Here is a 27,531-nt window from a genome sequence, read left to right on the forward strand (position 1 = left end):
GGGGGGGAGGGGGGTGGAAAGTAAAGCCGGGGAACTCCTGTTGTTTTGATCTCTTCCCCAACCACACACACACACACACTCACACAAATAGAGACACAATTTCTCCGTTTTGATTGGCTCCCTTTCCCTTCAACTGGCTTTTCATTGGTTCCCGACTTCCGCCCATTTAAAAAACTTTCAGCAACTTCCTGAACTTCGCTTTTCTCGTCGGGGCGGCTTTTAAGGTGATCGTTTTCCCTCCGGGTAGTTAAGTTCAAGAAAGTTTTAATCCGCTGCGATTCCAGGTGAGTTTTCCCGAGGGTCGGACGAAGGGGCAGTATTGGGGAGTTTATTGCTGTGTCTCTTGCTTGCTTGCTTGCACGCATTCTTACGATCTATAGGCCCGCGGATCCTGGTCTGCTATAACGTGGGGAAGGATGCGGAGATTGGAATTCGGCGCTTTCCAAGGCGGCCTTAATTCTGCCATCTTATCTGAACATTAAACTGCATGGGCCGGTTTTAAAGAGGTCAATTTCCAGGGCTGTCAGAGGACCAGTTCAGCAAAGTCTTCTCTTCTTTTAAAAGCAGTTCGACCTAGAATGAAAGTACAATCACGACACTTTAGAGCAGGGGTCTTCAAACTTGGCCCTTTTATGACTTGTGGACTTCAACTCCCAGAATTCCTCAGCCAGCGTGCCTGGCTGAGGAATTCTGGGATTTGAAGTCCACAAGTCATAAAAGGGCCAAGTTTGAAGACCCCTGCTTTAGAGCAGGGGTGTCAAACTGCCGGCCCGTCGGCCGGATGCGTTACGTGGAAAGCGCGCCCACCCCATTGCCGGCAATGGCAAAAAAAAGTCCCGATACGTCGCTCACATGTCTGTTTTAGAGATATGGCTTAAATAAGCAGCTCTTCAAAGACAGAATTTACAAGGCTCCGTTTTGAAATTGGCACATTCTGCAAAGGGAAAGTGAGGCAGGAGAAAACTAATCGATTGGGCTTAATTCTTTAGCGAGGGGGGGGGGGTTTGGTTTTTTTGTTCTTGTCCAGTTTTCCTTTTTTTAAAAAAACGGAATAATATAGATTAAAAACTTAATAAATAAGAGACAAATGTACATGTAGCACATGGTTTTCTAAACAGATTGAGCAATGGTTGTCAAAATTCATCTATTTCCTAATAGTACAAGCTCTGAAACTTGGCTACTTTGGGAAGTGACATTTTTATCATCTGTGAAAAGTAATGACATTTAGGATTCCAGAAGGGAATTCACTTAGACTGGTGTGAAAAACAAGCAATAGGTTTTATCATAACATTGGAAGCACAGTAGCATATTAAAGAGATCAGGGCTACAAGAGGCAAATTTATTTATTTTTATTTTATTTTATTTTATTTTAATTCCATTTATATCCCGCCCTTCTCCGAAGACTCAGGGCGGCTTACAAGCTTAGCAGTAGCCTTCATTCTATGTATATGCCTGCTTATTAGGGCTTTCACACACACCCCAAGCGGCATTATTACAATGTCAGCTTAATTGCCCCCAACAATCTGGGTCCTCATTTTACCTACCTCGGAAGGATGGAAGGCTGAGTCAACCTTGAGCCTGGTGGGACTCGAACCTGCACTAATTGCAGGCAGCTGGTGTTACTTAAGGAGGCATTAGCCCACTGCTCCACCAAGGCTCTGAAATCCCTAAGCTAGTTGCAAATCTGTCTCAGTTGCATCCTAATCAGCCTGATTGTGATGGTCATTGTGGCTGATTTTTTGGCCTTTTGTGATGTCAGCATTTCAGTGTTGCCAAGAAAAGAACCTAAGAGAGGGTTTTTTTTAAAAAAACAAACTGTAGATGCAACCTAAGTAAATTAATCTAAATTGTAGGGACTTTGGGGCTCTCTGAGCTTGGTTGTTTTCTTGCAGACATTTCATTACGCAACTAACATCATCAGTGCTAGAAGGGAGTAGAACAGACATGTCAAACACAAGGCCCGGGGGCCGGATCCGGCCCGCGAAGTGGTTTCATGTGGCCCACGAAGCCATCCTGGAAACAGTGAGGGAACAGCCCCCACTGCCTTATCCCTGGCCCAGAGACCCTCCTTCTGCCAGAGACCCTCAGATCTGTCCCACTCCGGCCCAGACCCCCATAGGCACCCTTGATGCGAACGATGTAGAGCTGGCCACGCCCACCCAGTAGGCCATACGCACTCCAGCCACGCCCACCCAGTAAGCCACACCCACCTTGGCCATACCCACCCGGCCCCCTGAGGGCAACCGCAATGCTGATGCGGCCCTCAATGAAATTGAGTTTGACACGCCTGGAGTAGAACTTCTAGCACTGATGATGTTACCTAGCTGGATAATGAAATGTCTGCAAGAAAACAACCAAGCCCAGAAAACACCCAGGACCCCATACTTCAACCTGCAGATGTTCTTGTCAAGGTTCCGACTAATGATCCCAGCAAACTAAGCACAGCTGAGACTATCAAATCTCTAATGCAAAACTTTATTGGGTAAATCGTTTTGGCACAGTTGAAAGGAAAACCAGCTCCGGTTATTTCACGCCTCAATCGCTATATTAAAAGTATAGAAACCTCCCTTCCCTTATTGGTGCAGGTACAGTTATAAGTCAGAAAATTATTATGAGATAATGTCTTCAGTTCTCAGGAAACAAAATTTTGAATGACCTTGGTTCTCAGGCTTAGCAGCTCAGCACCTGCAATGCACATTCCATTCTTTCCCCTCTCCCCCTGGGTCTGTAAAAGGTAAAGGTAAAGGTTCCCCCGCACATGCGTGCTAGTCGTTTCCAACTCTAGGGGCCGGTGCTCATCTCTGTTTCAAAGCCGAAGAGCCAGCGCTTGTCCGAGGACGTCTCCGTGGTCATGTGGCCAGCATGACTAGACGCCAAAGGCGCACGGAACGCTGTTACCTTCCCACCGTAGTGGTCCCTATTTTTCTACTTGCATTTTTACATGCGTTCGAACTGCTAGGTTGGCAGAAGCTGGGATGAGTAACAGGCGCTCACTCTGTTACGCGGCACTCGGGATTCGACCCGCCAAACTGCCGACCTTCTGATCGACAAGCTCAGCGTCCTAACCCACTGAGCCACCGCGTCCCTTGGGTCTGTAGGCAAGCCAAAAAACGGAAATAGCAGAAGCATGAAATTTCTTTGAGCTTGACAGTTCTCTTCTATTGATACTTGGATGGCTTCACTTCCTTTTTTTCCCCTGGCAGGTGATTGGGGTATCTCTCCTTTGTCATTATCACCACACAAAGGCAATGAAGCCACGGCGACTCTACATAGCTATGAAAGATTTCACAGGGGAAGCTAGAGCAGGTGGAGAAGTCAAGATATCCAGGGGTACTTTACTAAGCCAGGAAGATGCCCGCGGGGTCTCCCCTGATGGAACATTTTGGGCCAAGGTCTTGGATGCAGAAAAGTTGGTCCGGGTATCACCACTGATGGCCAGAGAACTGAGCGGAGCCCAGTCTGGTTTGCTGGAAGCTGTGACCAACGGAGATGAACGTCTGGCACTCTTTAAGCAGGGACGGTTGATGAATAAACTCAGTGCCCTGGGGAAGGGTGACCGAGTGAGGGTCCAGATCACCTCTGCTTCCGGGCAGAAAGTTCCAGGCATTATCCGATACCGAGGACCCATAGACAAGAGCAAGCAAGATACCAGCATCATCTTTGGGGTGGAGCTGGTGGTGAGTAATACAGAATAAGAGGATAACAGAGTTGGAAGGGATCTTGGAGGTCTTCTAGTCCAATCCCCTGTTCAAGCAGGAAACCCTATACCATTTCAGACAAATGGCTGTCCACTTGTCTACTTAAAAACCTCCATGTTGGAGGTTGGAGCATTCACAGCCTCTGGAGGCAAGTTGTTCCACTGGTTAATTGTTCCCACTGTCAGGAAATTTCTCCTTAGTTCTAGGTTGCTTCTCTCCTTGATTAGTTTCCACCCATTGCTTCTTGTCCTGCCTTCAAGTGCTTTGGAGAATAGGTTGACCACCTCTTCTTTGTGGCAGGTGTGTGGACTCTTAACTCCCAGAATTCCCCAGCCACTAGGAAATTGTCCACACATCTTAAGCTTGCTGAGATCAAGAAACACTGGCCGAGAATTTGGGCTCACATGGATCAAAAAGGCTCTTATCCTCATTGGACCACCAGAATTCAGTGGTTAGCCTTGGGCATGGGTAGGCAACCTTGGCTCTTTTATGACTCATGGACTTCAACTCCCAGAATTCTTGAGCCAGCGTGGCTGGCTCAGGACTTCTGGGAGTTGAAGTCCATGAGTCATAAAAGAGCCAAGGTTGCCTACCCCTGGCCTTGGGAGATGCGCAGTTTCTCAGCTAAATATACTCCCACCAGGGTTGTTTGGAGGCTAGAGGGATGGAGAGTGAGATGAGGAATAGAGAATCTTTCTGGAAGAGCCATTGTCCTCTTTTATAGGGCTCAGCCGCCGGGAAGGGTTTTACAGATGGCTCCTTCAAAGGCCAGAAGTTCTTCTCCTGCCGTGAGAACTGTGGCGTCTTTGTACCTGTCAGCCGGATTGAGCCTGACAAATCGGTGGAAGGTAGTCCATCAGCACCTCAAAGAGGAGGCATCCGGGAATGTACAAGAGTCCAGCTTACAACAGGAGATCCCTTGTCGACCCCAGGGCTAACAGTTGGAGACCGGGTCTTTTTCAAGATGGAAAACAACACCCCTACTGGCAGTGTGGTATACTGCAACCATCTTCCAGGGAAATTTGAAGCCGGAGTGTTTGTGGGAATATTTCTGGTAAGTACTCGTCAGTTTCAGAGAATTTCAGTTTCAGAGAATCTCCCAAATGTTAATTTGACACCTTTTTTCAATACTTATTTTTTAATATACACTCTTTTCATAAAACTTTTTTCAATACTCGGTATTTTTTTATATAGGAAAGTCACATTTCTAAAAATGTTGAAACAGTGGGGGGAAACGTTGGCTGTTTTGTTTCCTCCACCAGTGGAAATTTGGGCGAAAATGGAAAACGTTTGTCATGCTGAATTTTATCAATAGCTTTTCAGATATAAAGTCATGTTAGTACTTTGTAGACTTTGTTAAATGTAATGGGGTTTTTTTCTTCCAGACATTTTGTGTTGTGAATGCATGTCTGTGTAACTCATTGAAATATATTGTTGATTCATGCAATTATGCATATATTGTTTTTATTTTAAGATATATATTGATTACTGTATTAATTAACTCAGTTAACTCTGGGCTCCTTACAGAATAAAAGTACGTTTAAAAAGCAGTATATATAGCATAGAAAGGAATGAATATATTTTTTGTTGTTGTAGTTGGAGTTACAAGTTGCTGAAATGTAGCCTATTTAGAAGAAAAAAAGGTCAGCATTGAAAAATAAAGAGGTTATGATTTTTGGATTTAGATCCCTCTACATCACGGGTCTCAAACTCAATTTCATTGAGGGCTGCATCAGCATTGCAGTTGCCCTTGGCGGGCCGGGTAGGTGTGGCCTACTGGGTGGGCGTGGCCAGCTCTACATCATTCGCATCAAAGGTGCCAATGGGGGCCTGGGCAGGAGTGGGACAGATCTGAGGGTCTCTGGCAGAAGGAGATGGGACAGGGGCAAGTGCCAAGGCATGGTCCACTGGAGGAGCCTCACTGGCCTCTCAGGCCTCGGGGGAGGGTTGGACGGTGGCGTGGAGGTCAAATCCCCAGCCCAGCCGTCAAGCACCCATGGCACTAAGCCCAGCTCCACTTCCCCAAGGTGGCGGCCAGCTGCACCTACCTCCTCCTCAAGGCTGCTGCTGCTGTGCTTGCTCTCCTTAGCCAGGTTGCTCATGATGGGTATGAGGGCAAAGTTAAAAGGGAGGCCCACTCCCTCTCCATGTGAGGAGACCTGGCTTTGTATCCAAACCTTTCTTAGCAATAGGATTGGAGACCCCCCAGGATAGGCCAGGAGGAGGGGGCAAGGGGATGGTGAAAGGGCAGCAGGGAAGGACTAAGGCAGGATTTCCCTCAGACCCTCCCTCCCTCACCTTCCTTCCTTCCTTCCTTCGAGTGGTGGGGAAATATTTGAGATGAGGCAGGGAGAAAAACAGGCAAGAAACGCAGCTGGGGAAGTGTCATCCTTCATGAGGAATGAAGAAATGCACCACTGCCTGGAAGTGGCCAGCACATGGCCCTCACCTACTTCACATATCCATCTTGGTGGGCTCTGAGGGAGGGGATGCCATGAGCAGCATGAGAGTCGATGTTACCTGCACAGTGCTGCCCAGCCCCCAGCCTGCCCGGTTTTGGCAGGCAGTGGGGCACTTTCCTGACAGTGCCGAGAGGCTGAGCCGGATGGCATGAATCTGAAGAGAAGCACAACGCTGCCCAGGCCCTAGCTTGCCCAAAGTAGGCACGGTCACATGTTGGCCACTTCCAGGCGATGGTGCATTTCTTCATTCCTCACAAAGGGTGATACCTCCCCAGCTTGCGCCCAGGGGGCAGTGCCGATGCGGCATGGGCAGGTCCCTCACTGTTTCCAGACGGCCTTGTGAAGCTAAGACTGAATGTATTTCAGCATAGATGACCACCATAAAATTGTACATTGGCTCCAGCTGGCCTGGGCCAGGGCCAAGGCAGCAGGGACCGTTCCCTCATTGTTTCCAGAATGGCTTCGCGGGCCACATGAAACCACTTCGCGGGCCGCATCCGGCCCCCGGGCCTTGTGTTTGACATGTCTGCTCTACATCAAACCAAGAAAAATTTTCAGCAAAAAAATAAAAAGCTGAGAAAAATGGAAAGAGAGAAATGGAAGGTCACAATTAGGGATCTGAAGCCCAAAAGATGGTTTAATGTGAGCACACAAGATGTATCTGCCAGCTGTGTCTGCCAGCTGTGTCTTTTCCTGGACGTGCTTGGTTAGACTTCCTTAACTTAAATGTCTCTTCATTCATGATTACGGAGCTACCATGTGAACCCAAGAAAAGATGCAGCATCTTTATAGAGAACTGCAAACAGGTTTGGTTTGCTCTAAACTTTACATCCAAAGTCTTTGGGTGGCTGGGGAATTATGGGAGTTGAAGTCCACACTTTTCAAGTTGCCAAGGTTGAAAAACCCTAAGGTATTGCTATTCCATCCATCTTCTTGACCACTTCTAAATCTTTCGGTAGGATGAGCCTGTGGGATCCTGGGATGGTTACTTCAAAGGCAAACCTCTCTGTCATTTTCCATCACCCAAATATGGGATCTTGCTCCCCATTTCCAAGGTGCATAAAGGTAAGATTTATCCTAATCAAGGTTTGGGAATATTCATGTATTTTTCACATTCTGCCAAAAATTGATCCTGTGTGTTTTTTGAACGAACTTTGATCATGGTTCATTTTTCAAAGATTCTGGGGAACTACCAGAGGACTGGAAAAGAGCTGATGTAGTTCCCATCTTCAAAAGAAGAAAAAAAAAATAGATCCAGAAAACTACAGGCCTATCAGCCTGACCTCAATACCTGGGAAGGTTCTGGAAAAGATAATCAAATAACAAATCAGTGAACACCTAGAGGCAAACAAAGTCATTACTAAAAGCCAACATGGGTTTGTCAAAAACAGATCGTGCCAGACAAAACTTATTGCATTCTTTGACCAAGTGACAAAACTAGTGGACCAGAGCAATTCTGTGGATATAATTTACTTGGACTTCAGTAAGGCATTTGATAAAGTAGATCACAACCTACTACTTGATAAGATAGAAAGATGTGGGTTAGACAGCATCACCACCAGATGGATTCGTAGCTGGCTGACCGGCCGTACTCAGCATGTGGTCCTCAATGGAACTACATCTACATGGAGGGAAGTGTGTGGTGGGGTGCCCCAGCACTCTGTTCTGGGCCCAGTGCTCTTCAACATCTTCATCAATGATTTGGATGAGGGGATAGATGGGGAACTCATCAAATTTGCAGATGACACCAAGCTGGCAGGAATAGCCAACACTTCAGAAAATAGGCTTAAGATACAGGAGGATCTGGACAGACTTGAACACTGGGTGCTATCTAACAAAATGAAATTCAATGGTGAAAAAAGTAAGGGTCTACATTTAGGCAAGAAAAACCAAATGTACAGGTATAGTATAGGTGGTACCTTGCTCAATAGTAGTAACTGCGAGAGGGATCTTGGAATCCTAGTGGACAATCACTTAAATATGAGCCAGCAGTGTGCTGCAGCTGCCAAAAAAGCCAACACAGTGCTAGGCTGCATTAACAGGGATACAATCAAGATCATGTAAAGTATTAATACCTTGGTAAGGCCATACTTGGAATACTGCATCCAGTTTTGGTCACCACGATGTAAAAAAGATGTCGAGACTCTAGAAAGAGTACAGAGAAGAGCAACAAAGATGATTAGGGGACTGGAGGCTAATACATATAAGGAATGGTTGCTGGAATTAGGTATGTCTAGTTTAATGAAGAGCAGGATGAGGGGGACAAGATAGCAGTGTTCCAATATTTCAGGCGCTGTCACAAAGAAGAGGAAGTCAAGCTATTCTCCAAAGCATCTGAAGGCAGGATAAGAAGCAACGGATAGAAACGAGTCAAGGAGAGAAGCAACCTAGAACTAAGAAGAAACTTCCTGACAGTGAGAACAATTAACCAGTGGAACAACCTGCCTCCAGAAGCGGTGAATGCTCCAACACTGGACGTTTTTAAGAAGAGACTGGACAGCCATTTGTCTGAAATGGTATATGGTTTTCTGCTTGAACAGGGGGTTGGACTAGATGATGTACAAGGTCCCTAACAACTTGATGATGATTTTTTAAATTATTATTATTATTATTATTATTATTATTATTATTATTATTATTATTGTTGTTGTTGTTGTTGTTGTTATTGTTATTATTGTTATTATTATTTTCCCTGTCAAACATAGACATCTTGGATAGTGATGCATTATTTTTTAAAACCACTGCATGTTACAATCTATTGAACATTCTCTGCAAATCATTTGGGTTTTCAACCAACAATACAGCCTTGTTTGCCTCCATATGATTTTTCTCCCCAACCAGCACATCGTTGATTAAGGGACAAGCATTCCTTATATATCTGTTCATAAATAGGTTAAATAACCAAGGAGGCTCTCCCACATTCTTTTTTTTGTGAGATTTTATTAAAACTTGCTCTGGAACTGTTGAGCTTTTCATTTTAATTCAGATTATTAGAAGGATAAGTTGTGGGTCCGAGCTCCAAATTGCACACTGGGAACAGTTCAGTTAGTAACCATTCAAAGTTACAGTGGCACTGAAAAAAAGTGACTTATGGCCGTTTTTCACACTTACAACAGTGAGTGTGATCAAAAATTCAGATGCTTGGCAACTGGTTCATATTTATGACGGTTGCAGTGTCCTGAATCTCGTGATTGCCTTTTGAGGTCTTCTGAAAGCAAAGTCAATGGGGAATCTAGATTCACTTAACAACCATGTTCACTTAACAACCATGAGCCTTGGTGGAGCAGTGGGCTAATGCCTCCTTAAGTAACACCAGCTGCCTGCAATTAGTGCAGGTTCGCATCCCACCAGGCTCAAGGCTGACTCAGCCTTCCATCCTTTCGAGGTAGGTAAAATGAGGACCCAGATTGTTAGGGGCAATTAAGCTGACTTTGTAATAATGCCGCTTGGGGGGTGTGTGTGAAAGCCCTAACAAACAGGCATATACATAGAATGAAGGCTACTGCTAAGTTTGTAAGCCGCCCTGAGTCTGAGTCTTCGGAGAAGGGCGGGATATAAATAGAATGAAAATAAATAAATAAACTTAACAACTGTAGGGATTCACTTAACAATTGTGGCAAGAAAGTTTGTAAAATGGGGCAAGGTCACTTGACAAATGTTTCACTTAGCAACATAAATTTTGGGGTCAATTGTGGTATCTTGAGGATTACCTGTATATTGGCATGAGATTGTGGTTAAAATATCTAGTGTTCTCTCTCTCTATCTCTCTCTTCCTCTCCCCCCATTCAAGAAGAAGTTGATAAAAGTCAAGAGGTCTTGAACAGCAACTCCTCCACCCCAACCTCAGATGAATATGAAGACTGCCCATCCCCTTCCTCCATCAGATATCCTCCACCAAGGAATGAGTGTTTATCCCAGAACTCTCCACCTTCAGCCCCTTCGTCAAATCTGGAGAACGTCAAGGAAGAAGAAGCACAAGTTTTTGAGAGAAAGAAGAAGAAAAGTGAGGCAGAAGAATCTGAGGAGGACAAGGACAGCAGCGAATATGACTACCATCTCTTAGAAATCAATTCCATGGTGGAGGTTTATAATCCACCCATCTATGGTGTGATACGTTGGATCGGAGACCTACCAGATGTAGATGAGACAGTTGCTGGCTTGGAGCTGGTGAGAAAGTGGAAGAAGAGAGGCACAGCCGAGGTTGCTTTTCCAAAAGGCAACTGGACTTTGTTGTTGTTTTTTCCTTGAAAACATTTCACTTCTCATCCAAGAAGCTTCTTCAGTTCAGAACTGAAGAAGTTACTTAGATGAGAAGTGAAACGTTTTCAAGGGGAAAAAAAGTCCAGTTGCCTTTTGGAAAAAACATCTTTAGGACAACTATGATCTGGATAATTAAGAATCTCCATAGACAAGAAGAGGCACATTTGCACATATCATTCTTACATTGCATTTCCATAGATATGCAGTCATTCCACATCACCTTCAGAGCGTTATTTCTCAGATATGTTAGATGCCTGCTAATTCCTTGATGCTAATCAAAATGGAGCACTAAATCAAAATCAGTCCTATTTATGACATTCTGTTAGAGAATAATAATGTGTTTCTCAGCCTTAGAAATTTGAAAACGTGTTGACCTCTTGCTGGTTGGAGAAGTTGAAGTCCATACATCTTCAAACACTGCATATTTTAACATATTATGGACATAGGGTCAACTGAATCCTCCTTTCCACTTTAGGCCAACAAGGTGTTCTTTACAAGTGTCTTCCACTTACAATCCTAGTTGGGGCTAGAATTTCTGTTGCTAAACTTGAGAATTTCTGTTTACTAACAGTAAGATATGTTAATAAACAGAACTGAAAGATGTCATAAATCACAGGACAGAGGGAAAAGGTTGAAGGCAATTGGGGATGTATAAACTCACCTCTTTTTACTTTTTCTAGGAGGAACCACTACCAACTGGCTGTACAGATGGAGAATATAGAGGGATCCGCTATTTCAATTGCCAAACAAACAAAGCCCTCTTTGTCAAGCTGCGCCACTGCCATCCTGACTCGCGTTTTGACACCTTGCAGAGTCCCGAAAATCCTGTTTTGCGATGCAACTCCCTAGGTATGGCTTAGAGCAGTGTTTCTCAAGCTTGGCAACAGTAAGATATCTGGAGTTCAACTCCTGGAATTATGAAATACTAACTACATAGGGGAATGGAATTCTGGGAATTGGTTTCAGATTTCCTGGCTACCCTATGGTTTAAAACAGCATTTCTCAAACTTAGCAAAAGTAAGATATGTTGATTTCAACTCTCAGAATTCCCCAGCCCACACACTGAGGTATGGAATTCTGGGAGCTGATGTCCATACATCTTAAAAGTTGCCAAGTTTGAGAACTGTTGGCTTAGAGAGACTGAGAGCAAAGCAGGCTTGAAGATTGGAAAGTTACTACTTCCTTTTATCCTCAGCAACAAAGGTTCTTGCAGAAGTCATTAGACTAAAGACAAGTCTCCAAACTTGGCAACTTTAAGACTTGTGGACTTCAACTCCCAGAATTGTGCAGCCAGCATGGCTTGAACCACAAGTCTTAAAGTTATTAAGTTTGAAGATGCCTGGACTATGAAGCATCCACCATCCCATAGATGTTGGATAGATTGGCTGGGAATGGAGGATGTAGAATTGTAGCAACTTCCAAAGGGTTATCAGTTCTCCTCTGGAACTGCTGATTAAACTTTCAGTTTAATCAATAATTCTCAAATTAGGACATAAAAAGGTATGAGTATAGACTGGAGAACCAAGTTATTACATTAGGTCTTCTTCAGGGATTGGGGTACAGGACCTTTCGAATCCCCATCTCCTTCTTGTTGCTTTTTTCTTCCATTGAAGTGAATGACCTGGTAAATGGAAGGATACAGGAAAAACTAAATCACTGAAATAATTATTTGCTTATATTTTAATACAGATCTTTTGGTTGGTCGGTTGGCTTTGCTTATGTTCTGGGGTTTTTTTTAAGTGGAAAGTCTCATCTCATTGGTTTCCAACACTAAATTGCTTTGGAGGAACACCCAACCTCTGTTATACATGTCTGTGTTGGAGGTAGAAGTTGTCTTGACACTCTTGATTATTTCACTCACTATTCCCAGTGTAAGGATGTTGATCTTATCATAATGAAGAGATGGGAGAGGACTTACTGATTCCTATTTTAGCCTATTTTAGTCCTGATGGGGAATCTTGGGATTCCTAGAAAGGATGAAGGAGCAACCATGCAAGCAGAGTGCTTGCATGGTTATTAGTTCTGTCCTTTGCTCTTTTCTCTTAGACTTTCGGGTTTATGCCAGTGTCAAGGTAGAAGAAGATACTCCACCACCACCATTGGGCAATCAAGGTTTGGAACTTCTCTCAGGGTGGAAGAAGGGGATCCAAGGTCATTGCAACTCTTGCTACCTCGATGCTACTTTGTTCTGGTAAGACTGGCTCTACCACCAGAGAGATGTATTGTTCTAAATTGGCAAGACCCTGCCTTTGATTTCCTCTTTGGGCCTGAAATGTCTGTGACCTACAATTAGTTGAATCTGGGAAGGCTTACCAAAACTTGGGAAATTGAGAAAAACATTGGCAGATTGTGTTCCTTTTCATGCAAGAATAGGATTAAGGATAAATGATGTGGAGAGCCACAATCATGTGGTGACTAAGGTCTTGGATTTGGTTGAAGGGAGCTCAGGTTCAAGTTTTCACTTGACCCACGGAGGCTATCAGAAAGGTGTATGCTGTCCACCTTCCCTTAAGCTCTCAAAGCACAAAGAGACACATGTTGCATTATGTCAAGCTCCCACATTCAGGGCTTTACATGACTTCTCCCTGGTGCCTCCTAGAGAATAATGTAACATGATTACGGAGCCCACTGGTAAGGAAGTAGTCCAGTCAAAAAGTCAAACATGACCTAGAGGGGTCTTGTTTAGAGAAGACTTCCCCTATTAATATGTACAACCATATGAATGAAGTATCAATACTGTATCTATTTCTTTCATTGTTCAGTGAGTTCTGGCTAGATTATCTGCAAAATACCTCACTGAAAAACAACACGGGTAGTCCTCAACTCACAAAAGTTCCTTTGGTGACCATTTGAAGTTACAACAGCACTGAAAACAGTGACTTACGACCATTTTTCACACTTACAACCATCATAGCATTTCCATGGTCATGTGATTTACATTCAGATGCTTGACGACTGACTCACATTTATGATAGTTGCAATATCCTGGAGTCATGCGATCCCCTTTTGTGACCTTCTGACAAGTAAAAGTCAATGGGGAAGCCAGATTCGTTTAACAAGCGTGTTACTAATTTAACAACTGCAGGGTTTCACTTAGCAAACGTGGCAAGAAAAGTCATAAAATGGGGCAAAACTCACTTAACATCTTTCTCACTTAGCAACATAAATTTTGGGTTCAGTTTGTGGTCGAAAAATTGAGGACTACCTGTATTGTCCCATTTTCCTATTCTATTCCCCAGTTTCCCTTATCCCAATTTGTAACCCACTAGACCTTCATCTCCTCTGCAAAGCTGAGGGAAAAAACACCAAAAATCCCATTTTTCTGCCCTGCTTACAGTATGTTCTCCTTTACTTCTGTGTTGGATTCCATGCTGCTACGCCCAACAGACAAGAACGATGGGGAATCTTACACCAAGACGCGAGATCTCTTGAGAACAGAGATTGTCAACCCTTTGCGAAAGTGAGTTTAAGTTTATTCTTTAAAAAGGATCCAGTTGCTCTTTTTGATGTATACATATTCAGTAAGCCAGAGAACAGCTAGGAACTTCAAGAAGCCTGGCATTCTGACACAATCAGTCATCAATAGACACATAGACATTAACAACATCTAGAGACTATGCAAAAACTAGCCAGGGATAGGGAACTTGGCTCTTTTATGAACTTGTGCACTTCAACTCCCAGAATTCCTGAGTCAGCAAGGCTGGTTCAGGAATTCTGGGCACTCAGATCAGCATACATTAACTCCAAGGTCAACTTCACACCAGCAATCAAGTAAGCAATACCCCAATCAAGAAACTGCCAAAGAGCCATTAAATAAATAAATAAACCTTTATTGTCAAAGTACAACATGTGTACATTGAGATTAGCTGAGCCTCCCCCCCCCGTGCTCTCTCCCCCCAACACACAGTGACAACAAACCCTCCATCCTACCACACCATGTGAACCAACTACACCACCCACCGGCCTCCCAAGTCAATTCTGCATAAGATTATGTCCCATTTAAAAGCCTAACAGCCCACGGATAAAAGCTATTTTTCAGCCTGTTGGTACGGCTGGCTATACTCCTATATCTCCTACCGGATGGTAAGAGAGTAAAGAGTAAAGACTCACTCCAGGGTGTGAGTCATCCCTGAGAATCTTCATTAGTAAACAGCCCAATTGAAGAATCCCTAAGAGCACCCACTCAGACACGCAAGACACCAGAATATAAACTGACAGAAAACAGCACTCCTTACTAGCACTGATGATGTTACCTAGTTAGGGTAATGAAACTTCTCCAAGAAAACAAGAAAGCTCAGAGAGCACCAAGGACTGCTCACTTCTAAGATTGCCAAACATTTCTTGTGTGGTATGGTGTGAGAATGTAGGGGTGGATTCCTGCAAGAGGGAGATTTCCCAAGAGGGTGAATCATCTTGAGTGTTTCTTTCACTCACCCTGAAATAGATTATTTGATCACATGCAAATTCTGAAAATCCAGCACATAACAGTAGCTAGTAGCTATTGTTATTGGTAATCATGGCCTTAATGGAAAGTTTTGGAAATACCTGAGCACTCTTTGGGCTTCACCAGTGAAGAAAAGATTTGGGGGATCCTTTCACAAATTCTGATAACTGAGCAAGATAAAACACATAGTTGCATCTTTAATGAAAAGCAGGACTAGGGGTGACATGATAGCAGTGTTCCAATATCTAAGGCAGGGGTGTCAAACTGCCGGCCCGCAGGCCAGACGCGTCACATGGAAGCCACGCCCAACCCATTGCCAGCAATGGCTAAACAGTCCTGATACATCGCGCAGCGTCACGTGATGTCACAAGTTTGACATGTCTGATCTAAGGGATTGCCATAAAAAAGGGGTGGGTGGGTGTCAACCTATTCTCCAAAGCACCTGAAGGCAGGACAAGAAGCAATGGATGGAAACTAATCAAGCAACCTAGAACTAAAGAGTAATTTCCTCACAGTTAGAAGAATTAATCAATGGAATGACGTGCCTCCAGAAGTTGTGAATGCTCCAACACTGGAAGTTTTTAAGAAGAGACTGGGCAGTCATTTGTCTGAAATGGTATAGGGTTTCCTGCCTGAGCAGGGGGTTGGACTAGATGACCTCCAAGGTCCCTTCCAACTCTGTGATTCTGTTCAACAAATTGCTACTGCAATTTAAAGTGTCATTTCAATCCCATTAGGATAATAAGGGAAACATCACCACTTCCTGCTCCGTTTTCACTTTATTTCATGTCTCTTAGTGGCAGGGTTGAATCCAGTTAATAGTGGGGTGGATGCCTTTAAGAATTCTCAGGGTTACTCTGGGAGAAAGGGGGAAAGGAGAAGGAAGGAGACGATTTTCCAGGAAGAGGTTTTTGGCTGATGGATCCACCCAGGCTTTTAATCGGTGAATCACATGAACATTCACAAGGCTGGTAGCTTTCAGAAATAAAGGCCTGTCTAAGGAACTGAATTCTGTGGCTAGGGAATCCTCAGGCTATTTTCACAGGCTGGACTCTCACACTTCCATTATCCCAGAATATGGTTTATTTGTTCTGGCTTAGCCTTATCTCCCAATCAAGCTGCAGTGCAGTTTGCAAACCCATAATAGGGGTAAACAAATCAAAACCAAATCACTGTAGTTTAGCCATACATGAGATCCAACACGAAATTTGTACAGATAGTTCTCAATTTAACGACCATCGCTTAACGATTATTCAAAGTTGCAAGAGACCTCCATGGAGGTACTTACAACTCCATTCCAAAGTTCTAATAGCTGTACGCCCTCCATGCTGTCACATGTCAGATGTTCGTCAGGCAGCACACGTTTACCTATATTTGCAGCATCCCGTGGTCACATGACTGCATTTTACAATGGGTTTTTTTTGTTTTTTTGCTGAAAACCAGCATTTACTTCTGATTTTTAACAAAACCGGCCCATAGTGAACCATTGCTTCGCTTAACGACCATGGCTTTTGCTTAATGATCAAGCAAAAAAAAAATCATAAAATTGGTTCGCTCACAAATTGGGTGTGGTCCTATTTTAAGATTATCATGATTTAATCCCATGATGGGCAAGCTCCATTATGATCATGACAGGAACTATTTGTAGCTCTCATGTATTTTATGGAAAGACTGACAACTCCTTATCTATCACTCTCTTGCCATCCCTTGAAAAAAGCAAACTTGGTGACTTTATAACCCTTTTGAGCGCATTTGTGTTGTGTGTTTTTTTTTTCTTTTCACCTGACAGGAATGGTTATGTGTGTGCCACCAAAATCATGGCCTTGCGGAAAGCTTTGGAAACAGCTGGGCACTCCTCTGGCTTCACCAGTGAAGAAAAAGGTTTGGGCCTGTGCATGTCTGAATGTGTGTGTGGGGAAGAGTTGCATAGTAAGGACAAGGAGTCATCTGGGCAATTGTGAAAGATGGAGAAGAGAAGGGAAGAGACAGGAGGGCGGGTGGAGGGGGAGAGATAAATATAATTTAGTGTGAAACTGGTCTAGTCTTCTAGCATATTATTAATTCTGGACCATACAGAACCATGTTGATGCATCTTTCTATTTTGTGGAATATTGTGTTCTGTCATAAACTGGTAGTGAGCACATCTCTGGGATCCTCTCTTGAACATCAGCAGTGTCCCACCTCTTTCCACCTACCTATCATCATTTAATGATCTTCTGGAAGTTGGGGCAATTAAGCAATATGAAGAGGTCTCCTTGCTACCTGAGATGGTTCCCAATGCTATTGAGCTTCAGAGGAAAAATGGGGACATAATTGGAAGGGTGTGTGTGTTATTTTATTTCTATTCTACTCTTCCTTTCTTTGCTCAAGGGAAGGCAGGTCTGTCTGAATTGGGCGTACAAAGAGGCAGACAAGATTGCCTCTCCATCTTTGCCTCTTTCTCTTGGCAGACCCAGAAGAGTTTCTCACCCTGCTCTTCCGAGTGCTAAAGATGGAGCCTCTCTTTCAGATCCGGTGAGAAGGATGAGCTGCTTTCTATTTCATAGTCTCATGCTGTACATTTGTGGTGTGCAGAACACCAGACTGTCTCAGATTCAAGATGCCCCATTTTGAGGCTCAAAACATTTATGTCTGTTTTATGTTTTATGTTCAAAATGAGGCGATTTCAATTACTCGGAGGAAGCTTGAAACACTTCAAAACAATTCACAAAGCAGTCCATTTCATACGTTTAACAACTGTTTCAAACTCAAAGTGGGGCATTTTGGAAATAATATGTATAGGCCTCTGCTGAACATTCATGACATTTTACACCAAGGTAATTTAAAATTAGAAGTCACAGATATTTGTGTGTGTGTGTTTGATTAGCTAGTATAGGTACAGGATAATCATAATATATAATAATTTTTACTTATAGAGCAATGAAGTTACTGTGACCACAAACCACCCCTAAATTTCTATTTGACCTTATTTTGATCTGTTTTGCTAGGCAGTATCTCTGTACTCCTTAGAATAGTTTTGCAACCCTGAGGGATAGAAATTTTGACAAAGAAAGTAATCCAGGGTAGACTGTTGCTTACATTCCCTACATTTAGAGATTTTCTCACAGTATATTCCAGACCAAATAGTATCCCCCAAATAGAATCTAATTCTCTTTTTTTCCCCTTTCAACCTAGCTCAGCTGGCCAGGACCCTCATGGTTGCATTTTCTACCAGATATTTACTGAGGGTCACCCAACTCACGTGGTCCCAACAGTTCAAGAACTTCTGGAGGGATCACTGATGACTGTGGATCTCAAATTCACAGAGGTGAGATGCAGAACCAGAAGGATAGGAAGATGTGACCTCAGATACTGTTTTCAGCAAGATAATTTGTATGACATTTGAAGGACCCCCTGGGGTACAGAAAGTTGATCTAAGGTCAGGCACATCAACAAGACGTTGGTTGTGCGATCAAAGTAATTTAGATCAATTATTGTAGCCACCATCTTTACTACAGAGTCCTCGACTTACAACAGTTCATTTAGTGATCGTTCAAAGTTACAACATCACTGGAAAAAGTAGCTTAGAACAGTTTTACACACTTATGACTGTTGCAGCAAACCCCCCCCCCCATGGTCACGTGATTAAAATTGGGATGCTTGGCAAGTGATTCATATTTATAACAGTTGCAGTGTTCCAAGATCATGTGATCCCCTTTTGTGACCTTCTGACAAGCAATGGGGAAGCCAGATTCATTTAACAGCCATGTTACTAACTTAACTGCAGGGATTCACTTAACAACTGGGGCAAGAAATATTGTAAAATGGGGCAAAATTCACTGAACCACTGTCTGACATAGCCACAGAAATTTTGGGCTCAATTGTGGTCGTAAGTCGAGGACTACCTGTATTAGATGTTCCTACCTTGGGCCAAGATGCCAGGATAAGATTTTGCCAAGTCTCCATGTGATGTTTGGGTTCATTCCCAAAGTCCTTTGGGATTTTGTAAATATAATAAATAAGTAAATGCTGTGGAATGGCCCTATTTGGAACGCACAAAAAGGTTTTGTTTTTTGTTTTGTTTTTAAAAAGAAAAGTAATTTTAAAATAATATTGTACTATGTGCATATAAGTAATATATCCCTATTTTAGTTAACTGTAGCTGTAAATAAATTGGAATCAATTATAATTTCTCATTTGGCTGTTCCCAATTCTTTAAATTATGTTTTAATTGTAATTGATGCTCTTTTTCTCCTTTAATCCAAGAAACACAGTGTGAAGAAATTATTTTTTTTAAAAAAAAATCCATGGTTATATCTTGGGGATATAAACTTATCTGCACATTCATCATTGCTGAGAGAACAAAAATTAACTCAAGTTAATTTTTAAAGCAGGACTGCCTTGAGTATCCTTGTCCAAGGCAGTTACTATGTATGCAGTACAGGTGGTCCTCAACTTATAACCACAATTGAGCCCAAAATTTCTGTTGCTAAGCGAGACATTTGTAAAGTAAATTTTGCCACATTTTATGACCTTTCATGCCAAAGTTGTTAAGTGAATCACTGTAAGTTGTTAAGATAGTGACAAGGTTGTTAAATGAATCTGGTTTCCCATTGACTTTGCTTGTCAGAAGGTCAAAAAAGGGGATTGCAAGACCGTCAAAAATACGAGTTAGTTGCCAAGAGTCTGAACCCTTTGATTATGTGACCATGGGGATGCAGTCAAAAACAGTCATAAATCACTTTTTTCAGTGCCATTGTAACTTTGAGAATGCTCACTAAGCAAACTGTTGTCGTTTCATGAAGTGGATTTGAAAAAACTGAGATTTGCCTTTTTGAGTTGAGTGTCCAAAGTGCGGGCTCATCATCTATAAAAATGTAAAGGTAAAGGTTCCCCCGCACATGCGTGCTAGTCGTTTCCAACTCTAGGGGCCGGTGCTCATCTCCGTTTCAAAGCCGAAGAGCCAGTGCTTGTCCGAGGACGTCTCCGTGGTCATGTGGCCAGCATGACTAGACGCCAAAGGTGCACGGAACGCTGTTACCTTCCCACCGTAGTGATCCCTATTTTTCTACTTGCATTTTTACGTGCTTTCGAACTGCTAGGTTGGCAGAAGCTGGGACGAGTAACAGGCGTTCACTCTGTTATGCGGCACTCGGGATTCGACCGGCCAAACTGCCGACCTTCTGATCGACAAGCTCAGCGTCCTAACATCTATTCTTCCTCCCAATCTCATCCGGGTGCTTCCATTCTTCTTGGCAGGCCCCTTCATGCCTTATCCTTCAGATGCCTCGGAATGGGAAGAACTTCAAAGCTTTTCGAACAATCCAACCCAGCCTGGAACTTGACCTCACAGATCTCCTGGAAGAAAGTAAGGGATGAGAGAGAAAAGTACATATCTCTGTCCTACAACTTCAATCCTGTTGTGGCTATACATCATCTGAGAATCTAGAACAAGGTTAAGGGCAAAACCTGGTTCAGTTTAGCCTCCTATTTCTTTATGTCAGTCCAGTGAGATAGACTAGACCAGAAAATCACAGGAAAGCTAAAGCTACTTTGTATTAACATAAACTATGATGATAACAACAACAACAACAACAACAGAATCTTGGAAATATGATTGTGCATTATCTCCCCTTGCTTGTGATAGTTCAGTGAAATTGGGAGGTGTTTGCCTGAGCCATTTCCAAAAATCTCCTAGTTCTGGACTTCAGCCTCTCTGGCTTAGGTAAAGATTTCTGCATATCTCCATCAACTTTACCTTCCTTAATCTCTTTGCCTATTATGCCAACTCAACATTTTGTGGAAGCTCCCAAACTGAAGTAACTACTTTCTTCTACTATTTACTCATAGCAGTTGGTTTCATGTAGTGGTGTAATGGTTAAAATGGTGGACAGGGGCCAGAAAGACCAAAGCTGATACGCCCTTCTTAACTATGGAAATTTTTTGGGTTACTTTGGATCAGTCTTACTCAATCTATTGAGGTGGTTGTGAGAAAAGGAAGAAGGAATGCTGTGGATGCTGCCTTGAGATCCTAAAGAACGGTGGGTTGTAAACCTAATGACCAATCAAGTAAGTAATCATGGGGAAGTTGGACATTCCCTTTGAAAACCCCATCTTCCTCTCCGTTGAAGCTTTTATCTTCCACAATTTCCTAGTTTGCCTTCTTTCTACCTAAACCTGTGGCCTTCACCACATCTTAGAACAATGGAGGACCATAAATTAATTCCATTCTTGCTGTAACCACCATTTCTTTTTGTCTGTTGGTGGCTTTCAAGTCACCAACTGATTTTTTCCCCCAGTTTTCTAGGCCTGGAGAAGGAAAGAAATGTTTGTGCCAAATGCCTTCCTCTTTATGGGGCAAACAAAATTTGCATCTCTCTTTTATTTCCCAACTTGGCAATCAATTACCGAGAATTGAATGTCATTTCCCATAATCCACAGCCAGCATGTCACTTTTAAGATAACCTTTATTGTCATTTTTTTTTACTATGGGCACACTAACACATTAAAAATGAAATTCTGTTGCCTGGTCTCAAAAGTGTACACATATAAACATGCTATATACAACATATGTATATACCTATGCCCTTAAATATAAATACCTACAAATAATAATCACTGTCCATCTTGAATACATAAAAAGGTTCACAAGATTAATATCATATAGAACAAAACTGTGACTGAATCTGGATGTTCTGCTTCGGATACCACTTCTAACCAACATTTCTGATTTTCCCATTGCAGCTCCCCGTGAGTGTTCTGTATGCCAAGGACTGGCTGTGATGGAGTGTCCAGATTGCTACCAGGATCCTAGTTTTGGCATCAGACACATCAAACAGTTCTGCAAGGTTTGCAATCAGCAGGTATCTTTACACTAGCTTTCTATTCCACGATACTCCTTTTAGCTATGCTTGTCTGATAAAGAATATATAGCCAAAGGATGCTACAGACTTTTCTAGTTAAGATCCTTGATGCAGAGTGGGGATGTGCACACACACACGTTCGCTCACTCGCCCACCCACCACTTCTGTGGCCCAGTCATCAATCCTACTAGAAAACCCAACAAAAGAAATCCTGAAGGCAATTAAGTCCCAGCAGGCAAAAACTTTATTGGGTACAGCATCTCAGAACTAAAGAAGCAAAACCAGCTCTGAGTTTTCCCACGTGAAAGCTTGCTTAGTTAAAAGATAGATCCGCATGCCCCCACCCCTTGGGTGTTCACATTGTCCAAGAGTACTATTTCTTTTTGTTATTGGAACAGTTCACTTCTCCATCGAGCATCTACAGCAATGACCTTGGCATGGTGCAGGCTCTCACAGTCCATCAACGGCTTCTTGGCATTCCATTCCATTCCCTCCCTTTTCTTTGACAAGGGGATGAAGCTAGCAGGCATTGTAGCAATTCAATTTTGACACCTCTGCTTTAGCAGATGTAATTCTGCTAAAGCTCTCAAGAGGACAAAGCCATGAGTATCATTGCCAAACTGCTCTTGGCAAAATCCAGTGTCAGTTGCAGCTACAGAATTAGCAATTAATTCAAGGTTTGAGCCTAAGACCCCAAAGCCATTTAAATAAAATTCCTGTGCTTGCCTTGCCTTATTTTTTTATTTGTTAAATTTATTTGCTGCCTATCTCACCATGAGGCTACTCTAAGTCAGCGGTCTCCAACCTTTCCAGCTTGGCGGTCCAGCCCAGCGCTGGTGGCAGGCATGCTCATGCCCTCCATTCGCACAAACTCCATTCGCGTAAGTGGAGGGCGCTCGTGTGCAAAGCTCCACTTGTACAAATGTAGCTTTGGGCTCATGTGCCCTCCGCTCACGCGTGAGTGCAGTCGTTCTCTGCTCACACAAATGGAGCTATGCACATGAATGGAGGGTGTTTTGTGTTTGCGTACGAAGCTCCAAATTTGCAAGTACCAGGCTCTTGCGCTCGTGCATAAAGCTCCACTCACACGAGCGGAGGATTTTTGCACACAAAACTCCACTTGCATGAATGGAGCCTTGCACGCGAGCGCAAGCACATTTTGCTTGCGAATTTGGAGCTTCGTGCGCATGCTTGCCCATTTCTCCTACGGCCCAGTTTCAAACATTCCATGGCCCGCTAGTGGGCCGCAGCCTGGGGATTGGAGACCCCTACTCTAAGTGGCTTATCCATCCAGGTATGTATAGTCTTTAAAAAGGTGAATGAGGAAGGATATAATCCTCTTCTAATATCTGAGAACTCGTTGAATAGAATACCTGCCCTATCTTCCAGAAAGAAGGATTTGGATTAAAGGAGAAAGCAGATAGTAGTTAATCTGTTAGAAGATGCTTATATAGAAGATACTTTAGAAGAGAAATTGGACAGTGGAAACAATTACTCAGCGATATGGTTCCTCTCCTTTATTGGATGTGGTCAAATGTAGATTAGACAACCATATGTCTAGTAAGGTTGGGCTTTCCAGAATTTAGATTCCTACACTAAGCAAAGGTTTAGGATTTGATGCCTAAAGGCTTCATAGATTCTGAGATAGGAGATACAAGCTTCTAGTTTTGTTTATAGTGGACCTTTTAAAAAAAAGAAATGATGTAATCAGTAATCAAGAAACCCCTTTGCAAAAAGAGCTATCTGAGTTTAAAAGGTAAAGGTAAAGGTTCCCCCGCACATGCGTGCTAGTCGTTTCCGACTCTAGGGGCCGGTGCTCATTTCCGTTTCAAACCCGAAGAGCCAGCGCTTGTCCGAGGACGTCTCCGTGGTCATGTGGCCGGCATGACTAGACGCCAAAGGCGCACGGAACGCTGTTACCTTCCCACCGGAGTGATCCCTATTTTTCTACTTGCATTTTTTACGTGCTTTCGAACTGCTAGGTTGGCAGAAGCTGGGACGAGTAACAGGTGCTCACTCTGTCACGTGGCCCTCGGGATTCGACCCACCAAACTGCCGACCTTCTGATCGACAAGCTCAGCTTCCTGGTGTTACTAAATATTACATCTATAGGCTTGCCCAATTGGAAAGGCTCAAGGTAGCTTTGTTTAAAATCTTGTGATGTTCTTTGGCCATTACTCTATAGGTTCACAAGCACCGGGCTCGACGGTACCACCAGCCCCGTCCACTGTATCTGCCTGAGGAGCTTTCCCACTTTGGCTCTTTTCCAGAGACCGTCCCACGTCAGAAAATGCAGCTCTTTGCAGTTCTCTGCATTGAAACAAGTCATTATGTGGGTTTTACCCGCCACGGCCCAGATGCCCACCAGTGGCTTTTCTTTGATAGTATGGCTGACCGTGAGGGTGAGTTGTTTCAAAACATCTTTTCCAAAGAAAGCCAAAGGTTTGCTTTTATCAATGTTATGTTTAACTTGTAAAATCGGACGAGAATCTTCCCTCTGATTTGTTGAATTCATTAGATTCAACTGACTTAAAGGGGGAAAAAAATCTGTCTGAATGTTGAAACTGAATCCTCAGGTTGGTTTGATTTGGGTTTTTTTTGAAGGGATTCAGAAAAAAATCTGTGCGCATGGGTCAAAGTATTAAATATTGTTCAGATTGACTTGAAAAGTATCCAATTCCACAAATCAATCAACTCTTCCAGTTTGCAGTTTGGTTGAATCAATCTCACGCCTATACTATGATTGCTTATAGCCAAGGTTATTTCTGCACACAAGTGAGATTTTAAAAAGTAAGAAATGGAAACTCTATTAACCTGGGCTCAGTTAAAATTTATCTAAAATAAACTGAAGTGAGCCATAACAGCTGGCAGCCCCTAATTAACTTTGGCTCATCTGGAAAAGCTGACTTTGATCAGACCTGGTTTGTACTTGGATATGGACCTCTAGAAAATCAGCATGGCCCTTGGCTAGAGTCCAATGTTTTTCATTCTTGGCAATTTGAAGATGTGTAGATTCAAATTGCCAAGATTAAGAATTACTGTGTTGGATTAAAAAATAATAAATTAACGATCAGTCGATCTATCAGAAGGTGGCAGTAGCAAGCTACTTTCATACTGGAACCAAGAAAATTTCTTGAATCCCTTCTTATAATCACCAGGCACTGAGATTTGCTCAATGGAATCTATACTTTTCTCTTACATTACAGAACTTGAAACATTTGATTCAAGTATCCGTTAGAACAGAAGCCATGTTATCCGCTGCCTGAAATCTAGACCAGATGCTTTGTTGCTTGGATAAACATTTTACAATGGTCTTCCAGCAAAAGCAAACATGGGGACTGGATGGGAATTTTTGCTTGGTTTGGAAAAATGTCCGCTCCAATGTCAGAAAAATTAGTACTGGGAGACATCTTCAGAGATGCCGCTGTTTACTGAAAGCATTTCCCATTGCTAAAATCTCACTGGTCAAAGATTGGAATTCTAACATTAAGTTGATTTACTTTCCTCTTCTGATTCTTCCCATGCGTACCCTCAGTCCTTATGCCTGTCTTTTGTTTCCCAAGGTGGATTGAATGGCTTTAACATCCCACGTGTCACACCCTGTTCCGAGGTAGCGGATTACTTGGAAATGTCCCCTGAAGCTCTGCAGGGCTTGAATCCCAAATCTTTGCCCTCTTATGCCCGCCGCTTGCTCTGTGACGCTTACATGTGCTTCTACCACAGCCCTTCCCTCAGCCTCTACAAATAAATGTTTGGATGAGAGACAGGAGATTTTAGAAGAGAGAGAAGTTATGTGACTGCAGAGATCCCTGGCAGATGTGGCTGGGAACTCTGAGTGTTTAAACCAAAACTTTTGGGAGAAATAACCACTGAGCAATTCAGAAATAAGGGCTATATATTGTTACCTAGAATTTTTCAGATAGACGCAATATTGGAATCTCTTCCTTCAGGACTAATCTCAATGAAATATTTAAAAACATTATATATAACATCCCCTGACCACTCTTCACCATTCATACGTAATGGCATCCACTTTAAGCAGCTTAGCAAAGGATATTTGGACAGTGTATGTGAATACAAAAAGATAGACTGTCATGCCTCTAAACCCATCCTCTACTTGGGTACTTCTAAACCAATCCTGATGAGTCTTTTTCTACTGCATGAAACGTTTGGGCTCTTACAGTCTTTTCACCAAGTGGTCACACTCCCAGATTAAAGAAGTATCAGAAAAACTGGATCTTCTCAGTGGTGATACCTTGTCTCCAGATACACAGACCTGATGCCAGTTCTGAGGTCCTTTCAAAATCACGTGGAGATTTTGAATTATGAATTGAAGATTTTTTTTCCAAGAGAGATTAAAAAGATGATGTGATATGGAAAAGCAATAGCACTTAAGACTTATGTACCGCTTCACAGTGCTTTACAGCCCTCTCTTAAGCAGTTTACAGGGTCAGCACATTGCCCCCAACAATCCAGGTCCTCATTTTACCGACCTTGGAAGGATGGAAGGCTGAATCAACCCCGAGCTGGTGAGAAACTGCCAAACTGCTGGCAGCCGGCAGAAGTAGCCTGGAGTATTGCATTCTAACCACTATGCCACCGCGGAAAAATTGGATGGAAAGACGACGATAACTAATTTTTAACAGAGTCTGTGTTAAAGAGACCAAAATTATCTACCAGATGTAACCTAGTGGTTATATTTACAGTTACATTATTTGCTAACAACATTGGACCAGCAGTATTTTTAGCTTTGAGACTCTTGAGATATTAGAACTTGTTAAATCCTTTACATCTTTTTTAAAAAAAACAACCTATTTTTGTAGATATTTGTTATCAATAATTCAGTATGATATGAAGATCCTAAAAAATAGCGGAATAAATAATTTGAGATTCTTATAATGGCCAGACAATGGGAGACTGAACTTCTCTAGCAAGAGAGTCACTGGACCTCAAATTATGATTTATAGAACAAAAACATTATTTAGAATTTATTGCACTATGTTATATATGTATAGAAAAGGATTTTTAAAAACAACATTTTGTTGGAGATAAAGAAGGATATTGGTTCTTTAAAACACACATTTTTACATTGTCTTGCACTTACCACGTTTTGGGAGAAAGTAGTAGATTATATAAATATAATTGTGACAAAAAGCTAAAATTTTCAGACAATAATATACCTTTGACCTACATATCTTGTATTTGGAATTTGATAAATGGGCAATGAAAATGGATTTTCTGTGTCCTTATTATGGCCAAATAACTGACATTATAGCATTGGTAAGATAAAGGTATGCCTCTTCACTCAATAGATTGAGGGCCTGGTTGCACTTATCACCTATAAGTGGACTGGCTATAGGTATAGTATATCGACAAATATAATGAAATGGGCTCATTTAAACAAAATGCCAAAAGTTAAAATGATTATATATGTGTGTGTGTGTGTGTGTGTGTGTGTGTGTGTGTGTGTTTTCTGAGGTTTTCGCGGGTGTTTGTATGTAGATCTTTGGTCATTCGGGTTTTTCCCCACATAGAATTGAAGGTATAAGAGCAACGTTTCGACGAAATCTCATCCGTCATCCTCAGGCTGGTGGCTTCAGCTTCGTTCTTCTGGGAGAAGTGTGTGGTAGTGGAATTTATAAATAAAGTGTGTGGTAGTAGAATTTATAAATAAATTCTTTGTCAGCAAAAAGAAATTCAAATACATAATGGATCGCAGTAGCAACTTGAGCCCTGCTTAATGCTCCTAGGTTGGAGCTGCAAGACAAAAGAAATCATAATAGAACTGCAATATAGCAGTTCAAAAACCTAAGGTGCATCAATCA

The 27,531-nt window shown here is 42.5% G+C and overlaps 1 protein-coding gene across 1 annotated transcript; it reads left to right on the plus strand.

Moving 5' to 3' along the window:
- Positions 1-187: 187 nt before the first annotated feature.
- LOC308677657 (ubiquitin carboxyl-terminal hydrolase CYLD-like) lies at positions 188-27,531 on the plus strand. The gene is made up of 15 exons (XM_081344271.1): positions 188-284; positions 3,204-3,677; positions 4,423-4,752; positions 7,120-7,225; positions 9,951-10,327; positions 11,101-11,269; positions 12,467-12,611; positions 13,758-13,880; positions 16,654-16,745; positions 17,315-17,378; positions 18,039-18,171; positions 20,103-20,211; positions 21,588-21,706; positions 23,892-24,108; positions 25,270-27,531. Exons 2-15 carry the CDS (start codon positions 3,249-3,251, stop codon positions 25,452-25,454), a joined length of 2,598 nt encoding a protein of 865 aa, XP_081200397.1. The 5' UTR covers positions 188-284; positions 3,204-3,248; the 3' UTR covers positions 25,455-27,531.

This window comes from Vipera berus (genome assembly GCF_964194415.1).
Source record: "Vipera berus genome assembly, chromosome: Z".
NCBI classification, from domain to species: Eukaryota; Metazoa; Chordata; class Lepidosauria; order Squamata; family Viperidae; genus Vipera; species Vipera berus.

Excerpts from the sequence above, each read along its gene's own strand:
- LOC308677657 (XM_081344271.1), top strand. The coding sequence starts at position 3,249 with ATGAAGCCACGGCGACTCTACATAGCTATGAAAGATTTCACAGGGGAA. Across the intron at positions 11,270-12,466 it reads TTTGCGATGCAACTCCCTAG|ACTTTCGGGTTTATGCCAGT; the intron begins GTATGGCTTAGA and ends CTTTTCTCTTAG. Across the intron at positions 12,612-13,757 it reads CTCGATGCTACTTTGTTCTG|TATGTTCTCCTTTACTTCTG; the intron begins GTAAGACTGGCT and ends CCCTGCTTACAG.